Source organism: Galleria mellonella, unplaced genomic scaffold (assembly GCF_026898425.1).
Source record: "Galleria mellonella isolate WM207_F2 unplaced genomic scaffold, CSIRO_AGI_GalMel_v1 utg150, whole genome shotgun sequence".
Taxonomy (NCBI): domain Eukaryota; kingdom Metazoa; phylum Arthropoda; class Insecta; order Lepidoptera; family Pyralidae; genus Galleria; species Galleria mellonella.
In genome coordinates, this window is record NW_026442002.1 from 2776914 (window position 1) to 2796412 (window position 19499).

At 37.6% G+C, this 19499-nt stretch overlaps 1 protein-coding gene across 3 annotated transcripts in view; it reads left to right on the forward strand.

The window, feature by feature from the left end:
• LOC113513375 (cyclin G) overlaps positions 1-18584 on the forward strand; it is a 35079-nt gene extending 16495 nt beyond the window's left edge. For all 3 annotated transcript variants that reach the window (XM_052892320.1, XM_052892318.1, XM_052892321.1), the window contains exons 2-11: positions 4821-4934; positions 5812-6010; positions 7006-7121; positions 8479-8606; positions 10199-10380; positions 11116-11218; positions 11784-11890; positions 12770-12892; positions 14165-14253; positions 15451-18584. In XM_052892320.1, the coding sequence (XP_052748280.1) occupies positions 5846-6010; positions 7006-7121; positions 8479-8606; positions 10199-10380; positions 11116-11218; positions 11784-11890; positions 12770-12892; positions 14165-14253; positions 15451-15532 (1095 nt within the window). In that variant the 5' untranslated portion in view covers positions 4821-4934; positions 5812-5845 and the 3' untranslated portion in view covers positions 15533-18584. The remainder of the gene's footprint in view (positions 1-4820; positions 4935-5811; positions 6011-7005; positions 7122-8478; positions 8607-10198; positions 10381-11115; positions 11219-11783; positions 11891-12769; positions 12893-14164; positions 14254-15450) is intronic.
• Positions 18585-19499: the final 915 nt, after the last annotated feature.

Here is a 19499-nt window from a genome sequence, read left to right on the forward strand (position 1 = left end):
TGATGGGCCAAAGTGCAGCCGTGCCATATTAAATGATGTCATCACACCTTCATTTTATTTTTCTATTTCCAAAATTGTCCGATATTTCGGTCAAGGTGGCCGAAATATGGTTATTTTTGATCCTTCCGAACTTGACTGGTTTATTTATTTATAATAATAAATTGGCCGTGTGCCACCTTAGTTTTGTGTTGTTTTCTCTCCTAATTAGAGATAGGAGTTTATTATTATAATATTTAAAATCCATGTGTTTTTACCGTGAAGCAATTGTGTTTGCATTGCTGTGTTTTGGTTTGAAGGGTGGGATATGGCAGTGAATTTACAGGCATGCCATTCCTGAGTTCTCAGGAATGGCAACGCATGGGGGGGGGCAGGGTACAGAGGAATAACATCTGAGTCCTCAGGAATGGCAACGTATGGGGGGTATCATGGGCGAAACAGTATACTCTGTTATGTGCATGATACTGCTCATCTCTATAAACGACGGTTACCACTTTCCATCAGGTGGGCCGTCAGCTTGTTTGCCATTCTAAGTTGTATAAATAAAAGTTAGTATATAACCTATCCGTGTACAAAATTTTTGAGTGTATTAATCAACCAATCATTCATATTCACAATCATTCACATAATATTTCTAGGAGTTTCATGGAACAATTGTACTTTGTGAAATTAATTAAGTAGGTATATTGTAATCACACAGACGTTGTTGTGTATCGTATCAAACAGTAACGCCTTTCCCGCCGTCCCACTTTCCCGCCAATAATCTACAGAAATAGACATTTGAAATTAGAACACCCGCGGACGCCATCTTGTTTCGCTCGATAACGGATTTTCGTACCGTATGGTAATTACGTTAACCGTTTCTTCTGATGACGGCATATTATTATTATGACAGTTGTCGTTTTACAGTTTTTTTTCTTTCTATTTATAAATTTGACTCAAATGTTTGCGATTTCGTGCCTATATTAGTTATCATTCGGTTTCACAATAGGCACGAGTAGGCGACTTGACAGGGAAGGGATTGTTAGTAATGAGATTTAACAGCCCCATTGCTAGCAATACACCCTACCAGGTCGACCTCCACGCGGTTCTCCCTGAAAACTATAGTGGTTAATTCTTGTTCAATTGGTCACTGTGGGCCAATTGACCTGCTATCATCCTCACCTGTTACCTTTTACTGCGTATACCGTTAGTGCAGACGGAGTTACCGTTCCATCTTCACTCATTAAAAAAAAAATCTACCTGCCAAACGTGGGAACTATTATCAAAATCCTCAATAGGGGGTTGTCTATGTTAGCAGTGGACAGTTAACGGCTATAATATAATAAGAGGATGGCATTGCATACATCGCTGAAAAGAAAAAATCAAAGATGGCGTCCCATACTATTATGGTTTTCCTGGCATTGGCCTGGCGGCTGACGGCGCGTGCGAAGGTCCCGCCATTGGGTCAATGGCATAAACATATTTACACGAGCACTGCCAAATAGTCTGTGTATTGTTTCATAATATCCACATATCAACACAAGGAATTGTAAACTAATGGGGTAATAGAAAGGGTAAATAAAACTTTTTGTTGTACCAGAGGGAGACTTTGTACAAAAATCGATTGCTTGGCCACCTCTGTCCCATTCGTGTTTCAACCGTGAAGCAGTTGTATTGGCTGAAACTTTATGAAGGTATTAGGTACGTAATTATCATTTAAGTATATAATACAACATAAGAGCGGTTTCATGGAGAGTTCCAATGGGAATGATATACGGGAACTACATAGTTAGAAGCGGGGGAAATAGCTAGAAAAATATATATGTATATCTATCTATCATACACGAACCCTAAAAACATTACACAACTTTTTTGCGCGGTCGTGTAAATAGAAATGCGTGTATGTACGTACGTGTACATATAATTGCTTGTTCCAGTAACTTACTATACGATATTTAGAGAATCTCACCGCGACGGTTACGTTTGCACCAGTGAAAGTGAGCTGTGAGTTTAGTGGAGTCTATTTCAGTTGCAATCTAAGAATGCACTTAGAAACTTATGATAACTATCCATTCTGGGGAGAGAGGGTTGTTTTTAATGGAGAGTAATGTCCCCATTGCTAGCAATGCACTTTTTTTTAATGGGTGATGATGGAATGGTAGTCACGCCTGCGCTGTCGGTATACCCTGGCGGGGCACCAGTGAGGGATGATTGGTGAGGATCAAGCAGACCAGAGGGAGACTTTGTACAAAAGTCGATTGCTTGGGTACCTCTGTCCCATTCGTGTTTCAACCGTGAAGCAGTTGTGTTTGCATAGCTGTGTTTCGATTTGAAGGGTGGGATATGGCGTGAATTTGCTGGGTACAGAGGAATAACACCTGAGTCCTCAGGAATGGCAACGCACGGGGGGTATCATGGGCGAAACAGTATATTCTGTTATGTCCATGGTACTGCTCATGTCTATAGGCGACGGTTACCACTTTCCATCAGGTGGGCCGTCAGCTTGTTTACCATTCTAAGTTGTATAAAAAAAAAGGAAAAAAAAGGTATGGCTTATGATGGCTAGATATTCTATAACGGGACCACACGAAAATACACCAGACGTTTACTGTATATAACTGTTAAAACATATCGTCATAGTCGTAAAATACTGACGGATCTGACGAATATTATATATAAAGGATCCGTCAGTATTCTACGACTATGACGATATGTGGATGGTTCCCCGTGGAGGCAAACAGTGACCAACGATAAATATAGTAAACCAAAAGGGCATTGAACCTAACACAGTACGTAACATGACCATATGTTACACAACTCCCATGGAAAGTGAAACTTGTAAGTGTTCAAGATGTGATTCTGATGTAAATTATCACATATGTTAATTATATATATATTTTTTTTAACATTTTCCATACGTTAATATAGAGTTGCAACAATGGTGTCAACATATGGTGTGGTAATGGTGAAGTTATGGCTGCTAGTTTGTAAACATCTCAGTTTTAAGACTAGTAAATAAATGTTTTTTTTTTTTTATTTAAGTATGTTTAATTGTTAAGCATCTTTGAATAGTCATTTTTTGTATAATTTAAATTAAATAAAAATTATTAAAATTATAAATAACAGAGTATACTGTTTCGCCCATGATACCCCCCATGCGTTGCCATTTCTGGGGACTCGGGGGTTATTCCTCTGTACCCTGTAAATTCATTTAAAGAGATACACTGCTGCCTATTCCTCGACCATTAAATACCTTTAGTTACCACTTACGACACCCGTGGAAAAGGAAGGGGTGGCCCATTCTATGCCGGGACCGCACGGCAATAATAGTACTACAGAACAAATATCGTAATAATATTATGAAAAATAACAACGCAGAAGCCTTGAATTGTTTTGGCGTTTGCGTCACTTCTGATAAAAGAATATGTAAACAGCAAGTCGTTTAAATCGCTGATAAAAATACCATATTGCCGTTTTAAAATTCATACAAAATTAATAATTTAATAATGACCTTGTCTAATTGATTCCAACTTGTTAGTTTTATAATACTTTGTGCTTATAGATACTTTGTGTTTGGGTGTCGTATTACTGCTAATCATGTGAGAGTCTCTAATTACGTGTCATCTGATGTGACTTCATTCATTTGGAATTAATAAGGGTGATTTCTAGGGGCTTCATTGTTAAAAATGGAGTTACCCCATTGTTAACAATCTCCCCCTTCAAACACAAAAATTAGATAGGAACTGATACGTGTCATAATAACGAAATAATTACTCGAATTCACAGGTCTAGAGCAGCCTTTCCCAAAATGGGCGATAACGCCTCCTTGTGGGCGCTGCAGGCTTAAAGGGGGGCGGTAAGACACCCAAAAAAAATTGGGGCGTTGTGTAGAGGTTTGGGGGGTGATTTGTTGATCTTGAAGTAATAGTGGTTTTCAAGTAGGTAAAAAAATTAAAATATTATTGAAAAAATTATTCTCAAAGTGGGCAGTAGACCAAAATAAGTTTGGGAACTCTTGGTCTAGAGGAAAAGAAGAAATTTGCGTAATTAATAATAGTAGTAAACATGACACTGGTTGGCCTTCATTAAATTTTATCAAATCTTGTTTTAAACATGACTCATAAGGTAGTGACGGTGTAAATACACCATTATTAGAGCATGTGACAATATCGGCGATGTGATCATTTTACAGGTATCTGATTGAGCCAAATATTTATTGTTGTACAACCCTGTCAAGCGACCCATCTCACTTACAGTGAGGAACCTTCGACGGTTCACATAAAAATAGTATCAAGGGTGTTCCTGCACCCGGTGTGTACTAGGGTCAAGGGGTTTGACCGTGGCATTTTAAAGTTTTTCCCAAGCTTTAGCGTCGTTGCGTCTTGCTTTCGTGAGCGTAACGTACTAGGCCTACAGCCGTGCTCAACCACAGCTGTACGTGTATCTGACTGTAGCACCGAGAGGCGCGTAGGTGGCTGGGCAATTGTTTTTCAACAAAACATTGTACCCAGTAACCTTACTGAGCTAAATCCCTATTCCAATCCTTAGAACCTACTTACGACTTCCATCACATTCGATTTTCAATTAAATTGTTTCAATACCCTATATTTTCTAACTAAATATCCTGTTAAATCAACCCTTACTATTTATTTTGGTCTCCAAATCTCCCTAAATTATTTTTCTTTGTATTCTATAAAGAAATAATTCATTTTCACTTATAACCAGATTTCGTTTACCTAGACGACATTTTCCATCTATCCCAATCCTAAAAGCTAACCCTGTTTTCACCGCTCAGTGGCCGTTTCGGCCGCAGTGCGTTGACAGCGCTCTCTTGTGGTCAGGTACTAGGGCCTCCGCGCCCGGTCGCTCAAACCGTCGGGTCGACGAGCCGTGGGGGGATCGGCGCGGGCATACACAACGACACTTAGCCGCTGCTTGCTCCTGCGCACGCTTAGGTAAGTCCTTGCACTGAATATGAGTAACACATTATATAGGTTAGCACATTCATTGCTCACAACTCGGATCCGAGTGGGGCAGGGCCGTAGTGGCGGTGCCTCCCACTCGGATCCGAAAAATGTTATTTTTTATTAAAATAATAATAATAATCATAAACATTCATTCATATTTTTAAATATTTGTATATACTTAATCAAAATTACTCTTAAAAAAAATTGGCTCCCAACTATTATTTTCCATTATTTTCGTAAGCAATGAATGTGTTAAGTTTCTGATCCAATATTATAATTCTTTAACACCTCTGCCAATCTCCGAAGGCCAGGTTTCTGACCAGAGGAAGACTGTTAAAAAGTGTGTATATATATATATATATACACCTCGCAAAAATTAAGGGAACATAAAAATTTTTGAAATTTTTGGGTGATTTTCGACAGGCTGTATTTCAGTGAAAAATAATCGTACAGAAAATTTAAAAAAAGGGTTTTGAAGCTTGAAAACTCTAGTTTTCAGATTTTTTGGTGAAAAAATTTTTTGAGCTCCGGTTTCCATGCAATTCTTAAACAAAGCTGAAAATATTTTGTTTCTAAATTTTCTAGGTATATATATATATATATATATATATATATATATATAACTTAGAATGGCAAACAAGCTGATGGAAAGTGGTAATCGTCGCCTATATATCGCGTTTGCCATTAATATTAAATTTTTCAGACTAATAGGAATTGTATAGATTTTTTTTTTTTTTTTTAATTTAGATCACTATCAGGCTATATAGAGCAGTTTCTAGGGAACAAATTGATAAAAATTGACTAATAATCTTTCCGATGTCGTCACACTCCCGTTTGAACATGCTGTGAATCCTTAACGGTACAGGTGCCGATTCACCCGCCGCTCGCATAGCCCGATCATGTTGAGAGCGGGCGCGAGGCACCCGGATGCTGACGAGCTCGAGGCGTCCACATCGCGGCAGCACGACCAGGACGTGGACGTGCAAATGTACGCGACCCTCAACGAGTACCTGCAGCTGGAGCAGAAGTTCCAGCCGAGACTGTGCCTGCCTGCCGGCTCTGAGGTGAGACTCCTGAGACTTTACCAGATGATTGGTAGTCGAATGGTGATGATCCTATTGTGTCGAATACACTAGGTATTTACTACGATGATTCTGAATCTCTAATAATAATAATCCTTGCCCACTTCTATCTGTTCTCCTTTAACCAAAAGGTAAGGTTGTCTGTAAAAGATTGCCCTAGCGATAAGACCGACTTTTGTGCCTGTATTTCACTTGAATTGTTTATAACATTGTTTATTTTTATGTTTTGGTTGCGATTAAACACTTAATGACTAAATCTCCATTGTGAAGCAATCTCTTTCCCCTCTTCAACAGGGCTCTACTATATATCAGACCTGGGCAAATGGCGGTCCGCGGGCTGGATCCGGCCCGCGGTAGAATTTTGTCTGGCCCTTGAAGCATTGTATATGTTATTATTAAAAACACAAATATTAGTTTTTGTCTTTATTGGTGCATATATAATACAATTTTAGCTGTGTTTCGGTTTGAAGGGTGGGATATGGCGTGAATTTACTGGGTACAGAGGAATAACACCTGCGTCCTCAGGAATGGCAACGCATGGGGGGTATCATGGGCGAAACAGTATACTCTGTTATGTCCATGGTACTGCTCATGTCTATAGGCGACGGTTACCACTTTCCATCAGGTGGGCCGTCAGCTTGTTTGCCATTCTAAGTTGTATAAAAAAAAAAAAAAGCAATACTTATACACATTATCAGGGCCGGTGGGAGCCAAAATTTTCTCCCGGACGACTGCTCTTTTCCGAGCTTAATAAATATTTTGCTTCAAAAATTTTAGTTTTAAAATTCATTAATTGATATCCTTAGCAAAATTTAAACTTAAAATTAGAAAAAAAAAAACTGGCCCTGGGTCAAACTTTTCATGTGCAATGTGGCCCGACTATCAAAATATATGCCCACCACTGCTATATATATTGTAGACTCTATCTACATGTATGAAGTCCATGATTAAAGCGCTATACCCGCGCACGGTTACAGAATGGTGAGGTGACAATAGGTGCGCGGGACGGCGCCGCCCACGTGCTGCGCTGTCTCAAGGTGTGGTACGACCTGCCAGCCGAAGTACTTATCAACGCCATCAATCTGTTTGACAGGTGCGTACGAAGGCGGTGTTTTTTCTTTTATTTACTAGCTTTTACCCGCGGCTTTGCGTGACCGGGGTATGGTCACTGAGCGGGATAAAATTAGATTGTACTTTTCCATCCACCATAGTACCAAATTTCATATTGATTGGTTAAATCGTGTAGGTGTAATAAACAAACAGGATTTCTATTTTTAACCGACTTCAAGGGGGGGGGGGGAAGGGATTGTTAGTAATGGAGAATATCATTGCTAGCAATGCTTATACCCAACCAGGTCGACCTCCGCGCGGTTCTCCCTCGAAACTATCATGGTTAATTCCTAATGAATTCATCACGATGGGCTAACTGGCCTGTTTTCATTCTCATCTATCACCCTTCACTGGTGCTCCGCCAGCGTATTCCGTTAGCGCAGGCGGGGCTACTGTTACCATACCATTTTTACGCATAAAAAAAAACTATTTATTGTATTGTAATTTTTATAAATTTTCATCCTAATAATAATAATAATATAGTATGAATACGCATGTCGTGGCGGCCTTTAATTGAGGCAGCATTTTATAATGTAACCTTATTATAATGTATTTTAAATAGATATAAATGTATGCTTTGTTGGTTGTCCTTAAATAAATAAATAAATCGAAATAACTTGGTTCGCCACAATTGAAGAATTTTTTTTTATTATTTATTTTTTTATTCATAGGAAAACCAGGGCTACACTAGAGCAAAAAGATACAGTTTGGGATTACAAAATAAGCCAATAATAGGTTTTCACAAGTTGCGGCAATATATATGTACACAGAGCAACAAAAATAGGAGTTAACAAAAAAAAGTGAAGTTAAATAAAAGCTTGTAAACAAAAAAAAATTAACAAAAAAGAACGAAAACGAAAAAAAAAATGATGAATAAAATACAAAGTAAAAATAAATTACAAGTATTTGATTAAAATATGGCCTTCTTGTCTATACAATAGCTATTCAAACTATGAATAAAAAAATGCCCACTCAGTTGGTCTCTCACTGATATTATGTTTTTCGAAAATAGATTTATATTAAGGCGTGAATTTACTGGGTACAGAGGAATAACACCTGAGTCCTCAGGAATGGCAACGCATGGGGGGTATCATGGGCGAAACAGTATACTCTATTATGTCCATGGTACTGCTCATGTCTATAGGCGACGGTTACTACTTTCCATCAGGTGGGCCGTCAGCTTGTTTGCCATTCTAAGTAGTATAAAAAAAAAAAAAAAATTAAGTCTTTTAGAAATAGTATTAAAGTTGTTGCTAGCTCGCTTATTTTTTACTTCTTTGAATGTCAACAATCTCCACGGTAAATTGAAGGGAGTAATGGTATGTTGTGTGTTGCGACAGGTTCTTGACCAAAATGAAAGTGCGCCCCTGCCATATCCCGTGCATCACTGTCTCCTGCATGAACATCGCGATCGATCAGCGCGCCGAGGACACTCGCCAGCCGAGGACCGTCTCCGTGGAGGAACTTGGTGAGTCATTTGAACATGCCACGATGATAGGTAATGCGTGTTCATACCGAAGTATCGTGTTTAAAATTTCAAACAATTTCCAAAATTGAAATATATATATATATATATATATATATATATATATATTTAACATTACATTTGTTTTTGTACTACACTATTGTACAACTATTGTACAAACATAGGTATTTAGTTACATACATATATTTACCAGAGGAAGACTGTACAAAAGTCGTTTTGCTTGGGCGCCTTTGTTTCATTAGTGATTCTATTGTGAAGCAGTTGTGTTGATACGGCAGTAAATTTACAGAGTATGGAGGAATAATATCCGAGTCCTCAGGAATGGCAACGCATGGGAGGTATTATGGGGGAAACAGTATACTCTGTTATGTCCACAGTACTGCTCATGTCTATAGGCGACAGTTACCACTTTCCATTAAGTGGGCCGTCAGCTAGTTTACCATTCTAAGTTGCATACAAAAAAAAAAATTAAAGATGACAAAACACTGACTGTAAAAATAAGTTGGTAGGTGTTAGTTTTTATAAATGGAATACCAACATCGTGTAATTATCATAATCTTATCGGTGAACAAAGAAATCAGCTGCGCAAGGTCAATGGCCGTTTATAACTACACACTGTCGCTGTAGAAAGGTCGTAAAATATACGTTCGTGCCGGTTTAAACCGCCTTGCTTTATCTGTGTCGTTAAAATTTCATATTAATTTCATTTCCATAAAGGGCTTATTTTTTTTTTTTTTCTACTAACATAGTTTAAGTCATTTGTTACTAACAAAAATGGATCTTAGTAATCTGTAATAAAGAAATATTATTATTATAAATTTTGAAAAAATTATAGGTTTTTTTTATTATTATTCTTTTCGTCATGCCAGTCGTTAATTGTCCAGTAAAGGAGGGTTTTGCCAGTAGTCGCCAGGCTTGGCTGTCGGGTTGGCAACCGCAGTTTTTTTTTAATAGATAACAATGGAATGGTAACCCCGCCTGCGCTAACGGTATACGCTGGCGGGGCACCAGTGAGAGATGATAGGTGAGGATGAAAAGGCAGGTCAGTTAGCACATTGTGATGAATACGTCAGGAATTCGGCACTATGGTTTCCTGGAGGGAGCATATTTTTTTTTTATGATTGAAAATGCAATGGTAACCCTGCCTGCGCTAACGGGATATACGCTGGCGGAGCACCAGTGAAGGGTGATAGATGAGAATGAAAACAGGCCAGTTACCTCATGATAGTTTCCAGGGGGAACCGCGAAGAGGTGGACCTGATTGGGTATATTGCTAGCAATGGGATTGTCAGTCTCCATCACTAACAATCCCTTTCTCCCCGGAGGGACCATGTTTAGGTCGACCTGACAGGGTATATTGCTAGCGAAGGTATTTATTGGTAATCCGTTCAACAATCCTTTCCCCCCAGCAACTGCAGTTAGGAAGAGTAAAGAAATAAAAAATAATTATATTGCAGTTGTCCACAGGCTACAGTGACCGTTTACCATCAGGCGGGCTGTATACTCGTTTGCCACCTTCGTAGTATAAAAAAAAGTAAATATGTAATTAAAAAAAATAATGTTTGCACGCGCAGTGTCAGTGTCGCAGTCGGCGTGCACGGCGGGCGACGTGCGGCGCATGTCGCGCGTGATCGGCGACAAGCTGGCGCTGGCGGCGCACGTGCGCGCGCGCACGGCGCTGCACTGGCTGCGCCTGCTGCACGCGCTGCTGGCGCGCGCCGCCGCCCGCCTGCACATGCGCCTGCCGCCCCTGCAGGTACAACACACGCCTAGCTTGGGCACGGGCCATCTTAGTTTTCTTGTGCCCATCCTGTAATTTTCTTGTGCCCATCCTGTAATTTTCTTGTGCCCGTCTCGTAATTTTCTTGAGCCCTACCCATAAGTTTTATGCCCATTCCATAAATTTATTGTGCTCACCCCGTAATTCCTTGTGCCCACCTCCATAAGTTTCTTGTGCCCGTCCCATAAGTTCATTGTATTGATCCTATAATTTACTTGTGCCCACTTCATAATTTTTTTGTGTCCACTCCATAAGTTTCTCTTGCACCCACACCATAATTTTCTTGTGCCCACCACCATGAAATTATTGTATCTACCTTATAATTTTCTTGTGCCCACTCTATAATTGTTTATTGGCCACCTAGGGATTTGAGGGTAGCATTGTTCAAATAGGCGTTTTTACGAAGGGCTACGCCTACCTCATAGTTTTGTGGTGTCCACTTCACTATTGTCTACTGTCCAACCCAGAATGGGAGAGGAGCGTTGTCATTATAAGCGTATTTAAGAGGGGCCGTGCCCACCTCACATTGATCTGATGCCCACCTCACAATTGTTTGGAAAACAATAGAAATAATTTTTATTTATAATATTTTTATTATTTACTATTTATTTAATATTTAGAATAACAAATACCAAGCGGACAAAGTCGCGGGCATCAGCTAGTATTTAATAATTCTAATAGTATTGTTTTTATTATTATCTTTTTTTACAGGAAAGCGAACTGGTGAATCTGCTTGAGATAGCTGTATGCGACGCGAGCTGCGTCAACGCGCGTACCAGTGAATTGGCACTTGTCATCATTTACCACAAGCTCGGTGAGTGCAGACTCCATCATCATCATACCAGCCTTTAACTGTCCACTGTTGAACATAACCCTTCCCCATAAGGGTAGTTTTGCCAGTTCTTGCCACGCTGGACAGGTTGGCAATAACAGTTTTTTTTAATGCATGATAATGTAATGGTAAACTCGCCCGCGCTAACGGTATACGTTGGCGGGGCACCAGTGAGGGTGAAAAGGCAGGTCAGATAGCTCATCGTGATGAATAATACACCTGGAATTCAGCACGATGGTTTCCAAGGAGGACCACGTGGAGGTCGACCTGACTGGGTATATTGTTAGCAAATGTAGTCCACATTACAAACAATCCCTCCCGGCAACTACAGTTAGGCTTTTAGTTTAGTTAAGTTAGCTTTAGTTAGTTAGGCTAACTTTTACAGAAGTTTTAAGAAGGACGCTGCTGTCTATACCTGCATCCCATAAGCTTACGACACCCCCGGGAAAGGAAGGTGTGGCCCATTCTATGCTGGGACCACACGGCGAGTCTAAAAAAATAATGGTGGCGAAAATAAAGAATATATCTATGTATGATTGTTCAACAGAGGAGCAACTGGCGGAGTGGTCCCAACGCGAGAGCGCCGCCGGCGGCAACACTGACAGTGTATACTACCTCAACGACTTCGCTGCACAGCTGCAGGCGCATTGCAACGTTAGTATTGCTCTTTTATGCTACCTCTGTATTGTAAACAAGTTGATGACTGGCATGATGTAAAGTGTTTGTTTTTTTTAACACGGGGCAGACGACCATGCGGCTTACCTGATGGTGAGTGGCTAACGTCGCCCGCGATCACCCATAATACTAGAAGCATTTACCTTATATCAGAGTGTTTTTTTTTTAATGGATGATAATGGAATGGTAACCCTACCCGCGCTATCGGTATACACCGGCGGAGCACCAGTGAAGGATTATAGGTGAGGATGAAATAGGTCAGTTAGCCTATCGTGACGAATTCAATAAGAATTGTTCACGATGGTTTCCAGGGGGAAGCACGTGGAGGTCGACCTAATAAGGTATATTGCTAGCAATGGGGATGTCAAATTCCATTGCCAACAATCCTTTTCCCCCCAAATACCAGAGTTTGTTACCTTATAGTGCCTTAACGACTTGACCAATTACTATGAATTTTGATGAATAAAACCTTATCAACTTTCATCATCATTATTCAGCCGTTAACTGTCCACTGCTGAACATATGCCTCTTATGTAAGAGACGTTTTTGCCAGTAGTTGCTGTGTTTGGCAGGCAGGTTGGCAACTGCAGTTTTTTTTTATCGGTGAAAATGGAATGGTAACCCCGCCTGCGCTAACGGGATACGCCGGCGGAGCAACAGTGAAGGGTGATAGATGAGAATGAAAACAGGCCAGTTAGCTCATCATGATGGATTCATCAGGAATTAACCTATGAATCGCGTGGAGGTCGACCTGATGGGGCATATTGCTAGCAATGGAGCTGTCAAGTTCCATTGCTAACAATACCTTTCCCCCAATTTAAGGTATTAATCTATGAAATGTTTATATGTGTTGTACAGATGTCGGAGGCGAGCCTGGCGTCCACGCGTGGGCTAATGCGCGCGGCGCAGGCGCGGTACGGCGCCCGCGGCCGCGCGCACCCGCAGCGGCTCGTGTGGCGGCTCTCCGAGCGGACGCTCAAGGTGCAAACAAAAACAACAAGCAATTTTTGTTATAATAATGAAATAATTATCGATTCCTAAGAATAACTGTTTTTTTTTTTTATACAACTTAGAATGGCAAACAAGCTGACGGCCCACCTGATGGGAAGTGGTAACCGTCGCCTATAGACATGAGCAGTACCATGCACATAACAGAGTATACTGTTTCGCCCACTATACATGACACCCCCCATGCATTGCTATTCCTGAGAACTCAGGTATTATTCCTCTGTACCCAATAAATTTACGTCATATCCCACCCTTCAAACTGTAACACAGCCATGCAAACACAACTGCTTCACGGTTGAAACACGAATGGGACAGAGGTACCCAAGCAATCGACTTTTGTACAAAGTCTCCCTCTGGTGTATGGAATATGGTACTGCTCATGTGTATGGGCTACGGTTACCACTTTCCATCAGGTGGGCCGTCAGCTTGTTTGCCATTCTAAGTTGTATAAAAAAAAAACTGTTTTAATAATTGTTATTATTATATTTCTTACCTTTTTTTTTTTGTATTGTCATATATTTTTTCATATTAATCGTCTGCTTGTTAGTGTATTGTGGAAGCTTCACTGGTATTATGTTATGGCTGTGTTTATTATTTATATGTTCCCTGTTCAAAATTAACCTTTTTATATACTTTGACAATTGTAGTTTATAAAAAAGAAAATTGATAAAACAATTGCAAATAGAACAAAAAATACATAATATACTTCAAGTCAACAGACGGTGATTTTATTTACAATATAATATAATAAATAATATAATAGTATTTAATAATATAATTAAATACTAAGAACCAGCACATATTACAAACATTCGCTATTAAAAAAAAAAAAACTATTGTTTTTTTTTATACCACTGAGGTGGCAAACAAGCATACGACCCACCTGATAGTAAGCGATTACCGTAGCCTATGAACACCTGCAATACCAGAGGTATGAATGAATGAGTATATTTGCATTATACAATATAGGAAATAAGCAAGGCAACTTACAAACACAACGATACAGTTGTATAAGTACAGTGAGGCGGTCTTATTGCTGAGAGCAATCTTTACAAGACAACCTTAGGGTAATGGACTAATTGTTGTACAAGTAGGTATGAAAGTGCTGTATATTATTAGGTATTACGCGCGCGTTGCCGACCCTAAAGAATTGTTTCTTAGGAATAACTAGTTTCCTAGGAATAATAGTTGTTGCTTTAGAGTAATGATTGTTTTTGCTCGACTAATAGTTTGTTGTTGGCGCAGGTGTTGCGTCCGACCGACCGGCTGACCTCTCTGCTGCCGACCATAGAGGAGCAACACTTCGCCGTCGAGCAGACGCCCAACAGAACCAGGTGGGTGTTTTAAACGGATGATAATGGGAGCCCTGCCTGCGTTTTTGGTATACGATGGCGGGGCACCAGTGAAGGTTGATAGGTGAGAATGGAAGCAGGTCTGTTGTCCCGTCGTGGCGAATTCAACGAGAATAAAGACACGATGGTTACCAGAGGTCTTTCTGACAGCGTAAATTGCCAGCAATGGGGATTAACGCCCCCATTGTTAGCAATTCTTTTTCACCTCAACCATGTGGAATATCATCATCGTCACCAACAAGAAATCAAAATTATTCATATAGGACATATTTGAAAGACCTCCATTCCCGGTGTCCCGGTTCGATTCCCAGTAACCTTGGAGTTTAGGAACGTGCTTTTTTGAATTGTCTCAGGTTTGGGTGTTCTAGATTGTTTGTACCTTTCGATGTTCGTCACCTGGCTCCTCAATTTGATCGGGTTTCCCATTTATATTATATATTGGATAGTCTTTATTTTTTCTTATATCCGAAACTAGGTCAATATATGGATATTCTAACTAGAATATATAGGGGGGAAAGGGATTGTTAGTAATGGAGACTGAGAATCCCATTGCTAGCAATATACCCAACCAGGTCGACCTCCCCGCGGTTCCCCCTGGAAATTATCATGGTTAATTCCTGATGCATTCATCATGATGGGCTAACTGGCCTGTTTTCATTCTCATCTATCACTCTTCACTGGTGCTCCGCCGGTGTATCCCATTAGCGCAGGCGGGGTTATCATACCATTTTGACCCATCAAAAAAAAAAAATTGAATATATATATTTCTATATTATTACCCACCCGTACCATTCAGTTCTGTATATTCAGTCGAGAACTGCCAAGAAACTTGACTCGCCACCATCATTTTCCTCAGTGGTGTTAATGGTTTAGCATTGCTTCACCTCAATTTGTTATTTGTCTTAATTTATATCTCGTCTTGATAACTTAATAGTCTGTTACTGCTGAGAGTCTCAATAATCAGAGGAATTCATTCGTGTACTACGTCGCCCGGCTATGCGGTTTGGTATAGTAGATTTCACATAAAATGTTTATTATTATTATTATATTTAACCATGTTTCCTAGTATTTTGTTTTTATTAGTTATAATCTTTACATTATTATAACTAGCTGAGTCGCTAAATGTAGAATGACGAATGTACATATTAGTTTAATTAAGTATTAAATTTTTAATTTTAGATCCGGCAGCGAAAGCAGTGAGAGCGAAGAAACCTCCGACTGGCCGCGAAGCCCCGTACTCCCAGTGTATTGCAACAACTGAACACCAAACACTCGCGCCTTCTAGTTGTAAGCTGATATTTAAGTTGGAATTATCAAACCATAGACAAAAACTTATGGCTGTATGTGAGTGTGACCGTGGCGGATGTTTATTACATTTCTTTTAAAAAATTTTAGCTGAATGGATTTCTTCTTTTGCCATAATAAGAAAATTATCTCTTGTAGTAGTATTGGAAGTATGTTTGGAAGTATTGACTGATAATTTTATTTTGTGCAATGGAAACATCGATTGGGAAAGCTTTTTTGTCTGAGTGCAATAATTGTCTATGGTTTGATTGAATGGCGTGCCTTAGTATAGAAGCAATCGGTCCGAAATACATGTTTGAAATTAGGCAAACTGAGATTTTTATTCTGTGGTAAAATTTATATTAATATTGTTTAAAGAGCCTAGCTTTTGATTTAAGTTTTTTTTTTTTGCGTAAAATAATCATAGAATAAAAATCTCTCACTAATCAGGCAGCTAATGTGAAGGAAGGCGCGTTTTATCATCCCATTATTTCATTGTTTTAATTATTTTATATGCGTAGATGTATGTGTGATCCCATTTTTGAAATAGTAGTCAAAATACCGTGATCCGAACATTTTAGCGCGAAGTTACGGAATTAAAAGAGTAACAATTCGAAAAAAGAACACAATGGATATTGTCGTTCCTTGTTTAAAATTTTAAATTCCGATATTTTTTAGGAGCGTTGAATTTCAAGAGTCGAGCGGGCATTAGGTTATCTATAGTTTGTAGACTTTTGAGTTTATGAAGGTGCAATTAAAGTGGTCGAACCAGTTTAAAAAAAAAATTAAAAAAAAAAGTATTATGTAATTATGATGTTCGAATCGGTAATTTTACATTTGGAACTGTCAAGTTAAATGTAAAATGAATAGGGCTTTCAAATTATATAAATACATGATTGTAATATTTGATTGTAATTTTGATAATGGCTAAAATTAAATGTCAAATTATTGATTCGAATTGGATTTTTTTCTTTTTACGACGCCGATTGTTCCTTTTTTTTTCTGTCAGTGGCTTTATTAATTGTAAATGTAATAATATTGTAAGTGTAATGTGTTGAACATTATGGAGCAATCGACGTCACCGCACACCATAGCTTTCATACTGTGATTTTTGTAAACAAACAAACAACAAGATAAATTCCATATTTTCTGATAGAGTAAGTTCTTTGAATATTTGTTGGTCTAAAAATGCTGCGTACGAATTACAATTTTGTAAAATAGATTATTTCTTAATCTATGCTCAACCATAAAGTTGTCATTTGTATTTGGTATTTTTTCTTCTATTTGTGTTAATAGTGTGAATGCGATATTTTATACACAGAAAAGTGAAAAAAATCAAATCCACCGAAGTTTTTTTTTTTCTATTATCTATCAATAACTTAAGTATTATAAATATGTAGTTATTAAAATATATCCAGTGACAGACTAACTCCTTATTGAGTTGAAACAGAAAAAATCTTATACTTAAAAAAAATGTTGGCATTATATTATTTCTAATTATTTGTAGTGTTATTTATAGTAATTCTAATATTGATACTTATTTCCTAATAATTATAGTCTATAAATGAATAAATGAAAAAAAAAATATATAAATCTTGAAAAAATACAGAAAAAAATGATCTCAGGTAATTTTTTCATAGTTTCTATACTACCTACGTCAATAAAAATATGAAAAAAAAAAAACAAAATATTTTTAAACACATAAGGTCTGTATGTATATTTTCCTTTGCTTTGATTTTCTTTATCTTCGCTTTTTAGTCGTGTGTTTCTATGAATGGGTTGGTCTTCACCCACATACAGAACTTATGCATCTATTTAAAACATAAGATTTTCTATCAATTTGTATGCGTGAATGTCGTTCCTAATGTCCATTGATGAGCGAAGAGGTGGCCTAATATTCTAAAATCAAATTCAAATCTATTCACATTACATTCTCATTCCATCGCATTTAAATTTAGAATGTAATGTTGGGACCATTTAGGCGCGAAAATTTTATTTTTACATTATATTATACCACATTGAAAAAAAAAAATTGTCATTGAGCAAATGCAAACAAAATTGTTCAATCTTATATTTTTTTTTAATTCTCTTCGCTCATTCAGCATGGACGTTGGGTTGTATGTCCATAGATAAAGAATGTACACAATCTCTGTGATATGTCTCGTCGAACGTCATGGCGTATCGAATATTTTAAGATCAGTTTTGTAATAACAGTTTTTAAAAGCTGCAGACATCTTAACAATGAGACAGTGAAGCCGAATATAATTTGTAAGATAGTCTGAAACTGTAATTTGCGTTCGGCGATTTAACTTTCAGTTTTTAATTCGTATTATTCAATGAATATTTATTATTATTATTATTAATTAATTCCATTGATATGAATTTAGTATTTGCGGGTGATTTATTTTTAGTGAAATAGTCATATAATGGTATTATAGTTATTATAATTAAATTGTATTTTTATCTCGAATATGACATATCTATGAATCATAGTTGAAGTCGAATCGCCGATCCAATTCTGCATTTAAGTCACTTGGCTTGATTTAGTGTGAGTGTCTATAACGCATTGTGTCTATTGTTTCGTATTCTCGCCGAGGTTTTTACGAGAACGCTACAAAATTGAAATGGACAAATCTGACATCGGTACTATCTCTATGTCAACTTATTATGCGTGAGCGAGACAACATAATTGTTTGATGTTCTCGTAAGTCCTCAGTGGCAATACGAAATAACTATTTTATAAATAATGTATAAAATGAAGGAACAATTGATATATTTTTTTTTAAATTGTCAACGAATATCATTGTTTACATGTTACTTAACTTAGTTAAGAATAGTTTATTTCGATTATTTCAACTTAATATATTGACAATCGAGAAAATCGATTTAAAAATGTGTACGAAGCAATATCTGATTTTAAAATATCTATAATATAATGTTTGATTTAAAAAATCAATAATCTTATTCGTATTCATCAGTCAACTAGTGTATATTTTGTAATCAGTGATAGTTTATTACTAAAACTGTTTTTTATGGGTACTATATATATATATATATATATATATATATATATATATATATATATATATATATATATATATATATATATATATATATATATATATATATATATATATATATATATATATATATATATATATATATATATATATATATATATATATATATATATATATATATATATAATCAGACTGGTATGGTCGATATTGCAATGGGTGATCAGAAGAACTCTATATATATATTGGATATTACTCATCAGTGGTTTTTTACGAGCAATGTCAGTGTTACTTACATTTTATACAATGGACACAGTGCGAGCTGCATGTAGTACTGAAATCTCATATGAGAGAATAAAAAGCTACGACTCTTAACTTGTAGTTTTATTTATCCAAAACTTACTGTAACCCACGGCTTTGTTTGCATGAATAAGTATATAGGGTATTTTATGTTTGAATATGGCTTAACTGTGTACCAAATTTCGTTCAAAACGGTATAAATTTGGTTAATTAATGTGAGTACATACAGGTGGGGTGTTACTTTGTTTGTCATTCTAAGTTGCATAAAAAAATTAGCAATATCAAGTCGATGTCTAATCAACCAATATATACATTTTTTTTATGGGTGGAAATGGTATGGTAACCCCGCCTGTGCGCTAACGGGATACGCTGGCGGAGCACCAGTGAAAGGTGATAGATGAGAATGAAAACGGGCCAGTTAGCCCATCATGATGAATTCATCAGGAATTAACCATGATAGTTTCCAGGGGGAACCGCGAGGAGGTCGACCTGGTTGGGTATATTGCTAGCAATGGGATTCTTAGTCTCCATTACTAACAATCCCTTTCCCCCCAATATATACATATTGGAACGGTATCGATATTACTCATGCCTTAAAATATTAGTGTCATAATATGATTTAATAAT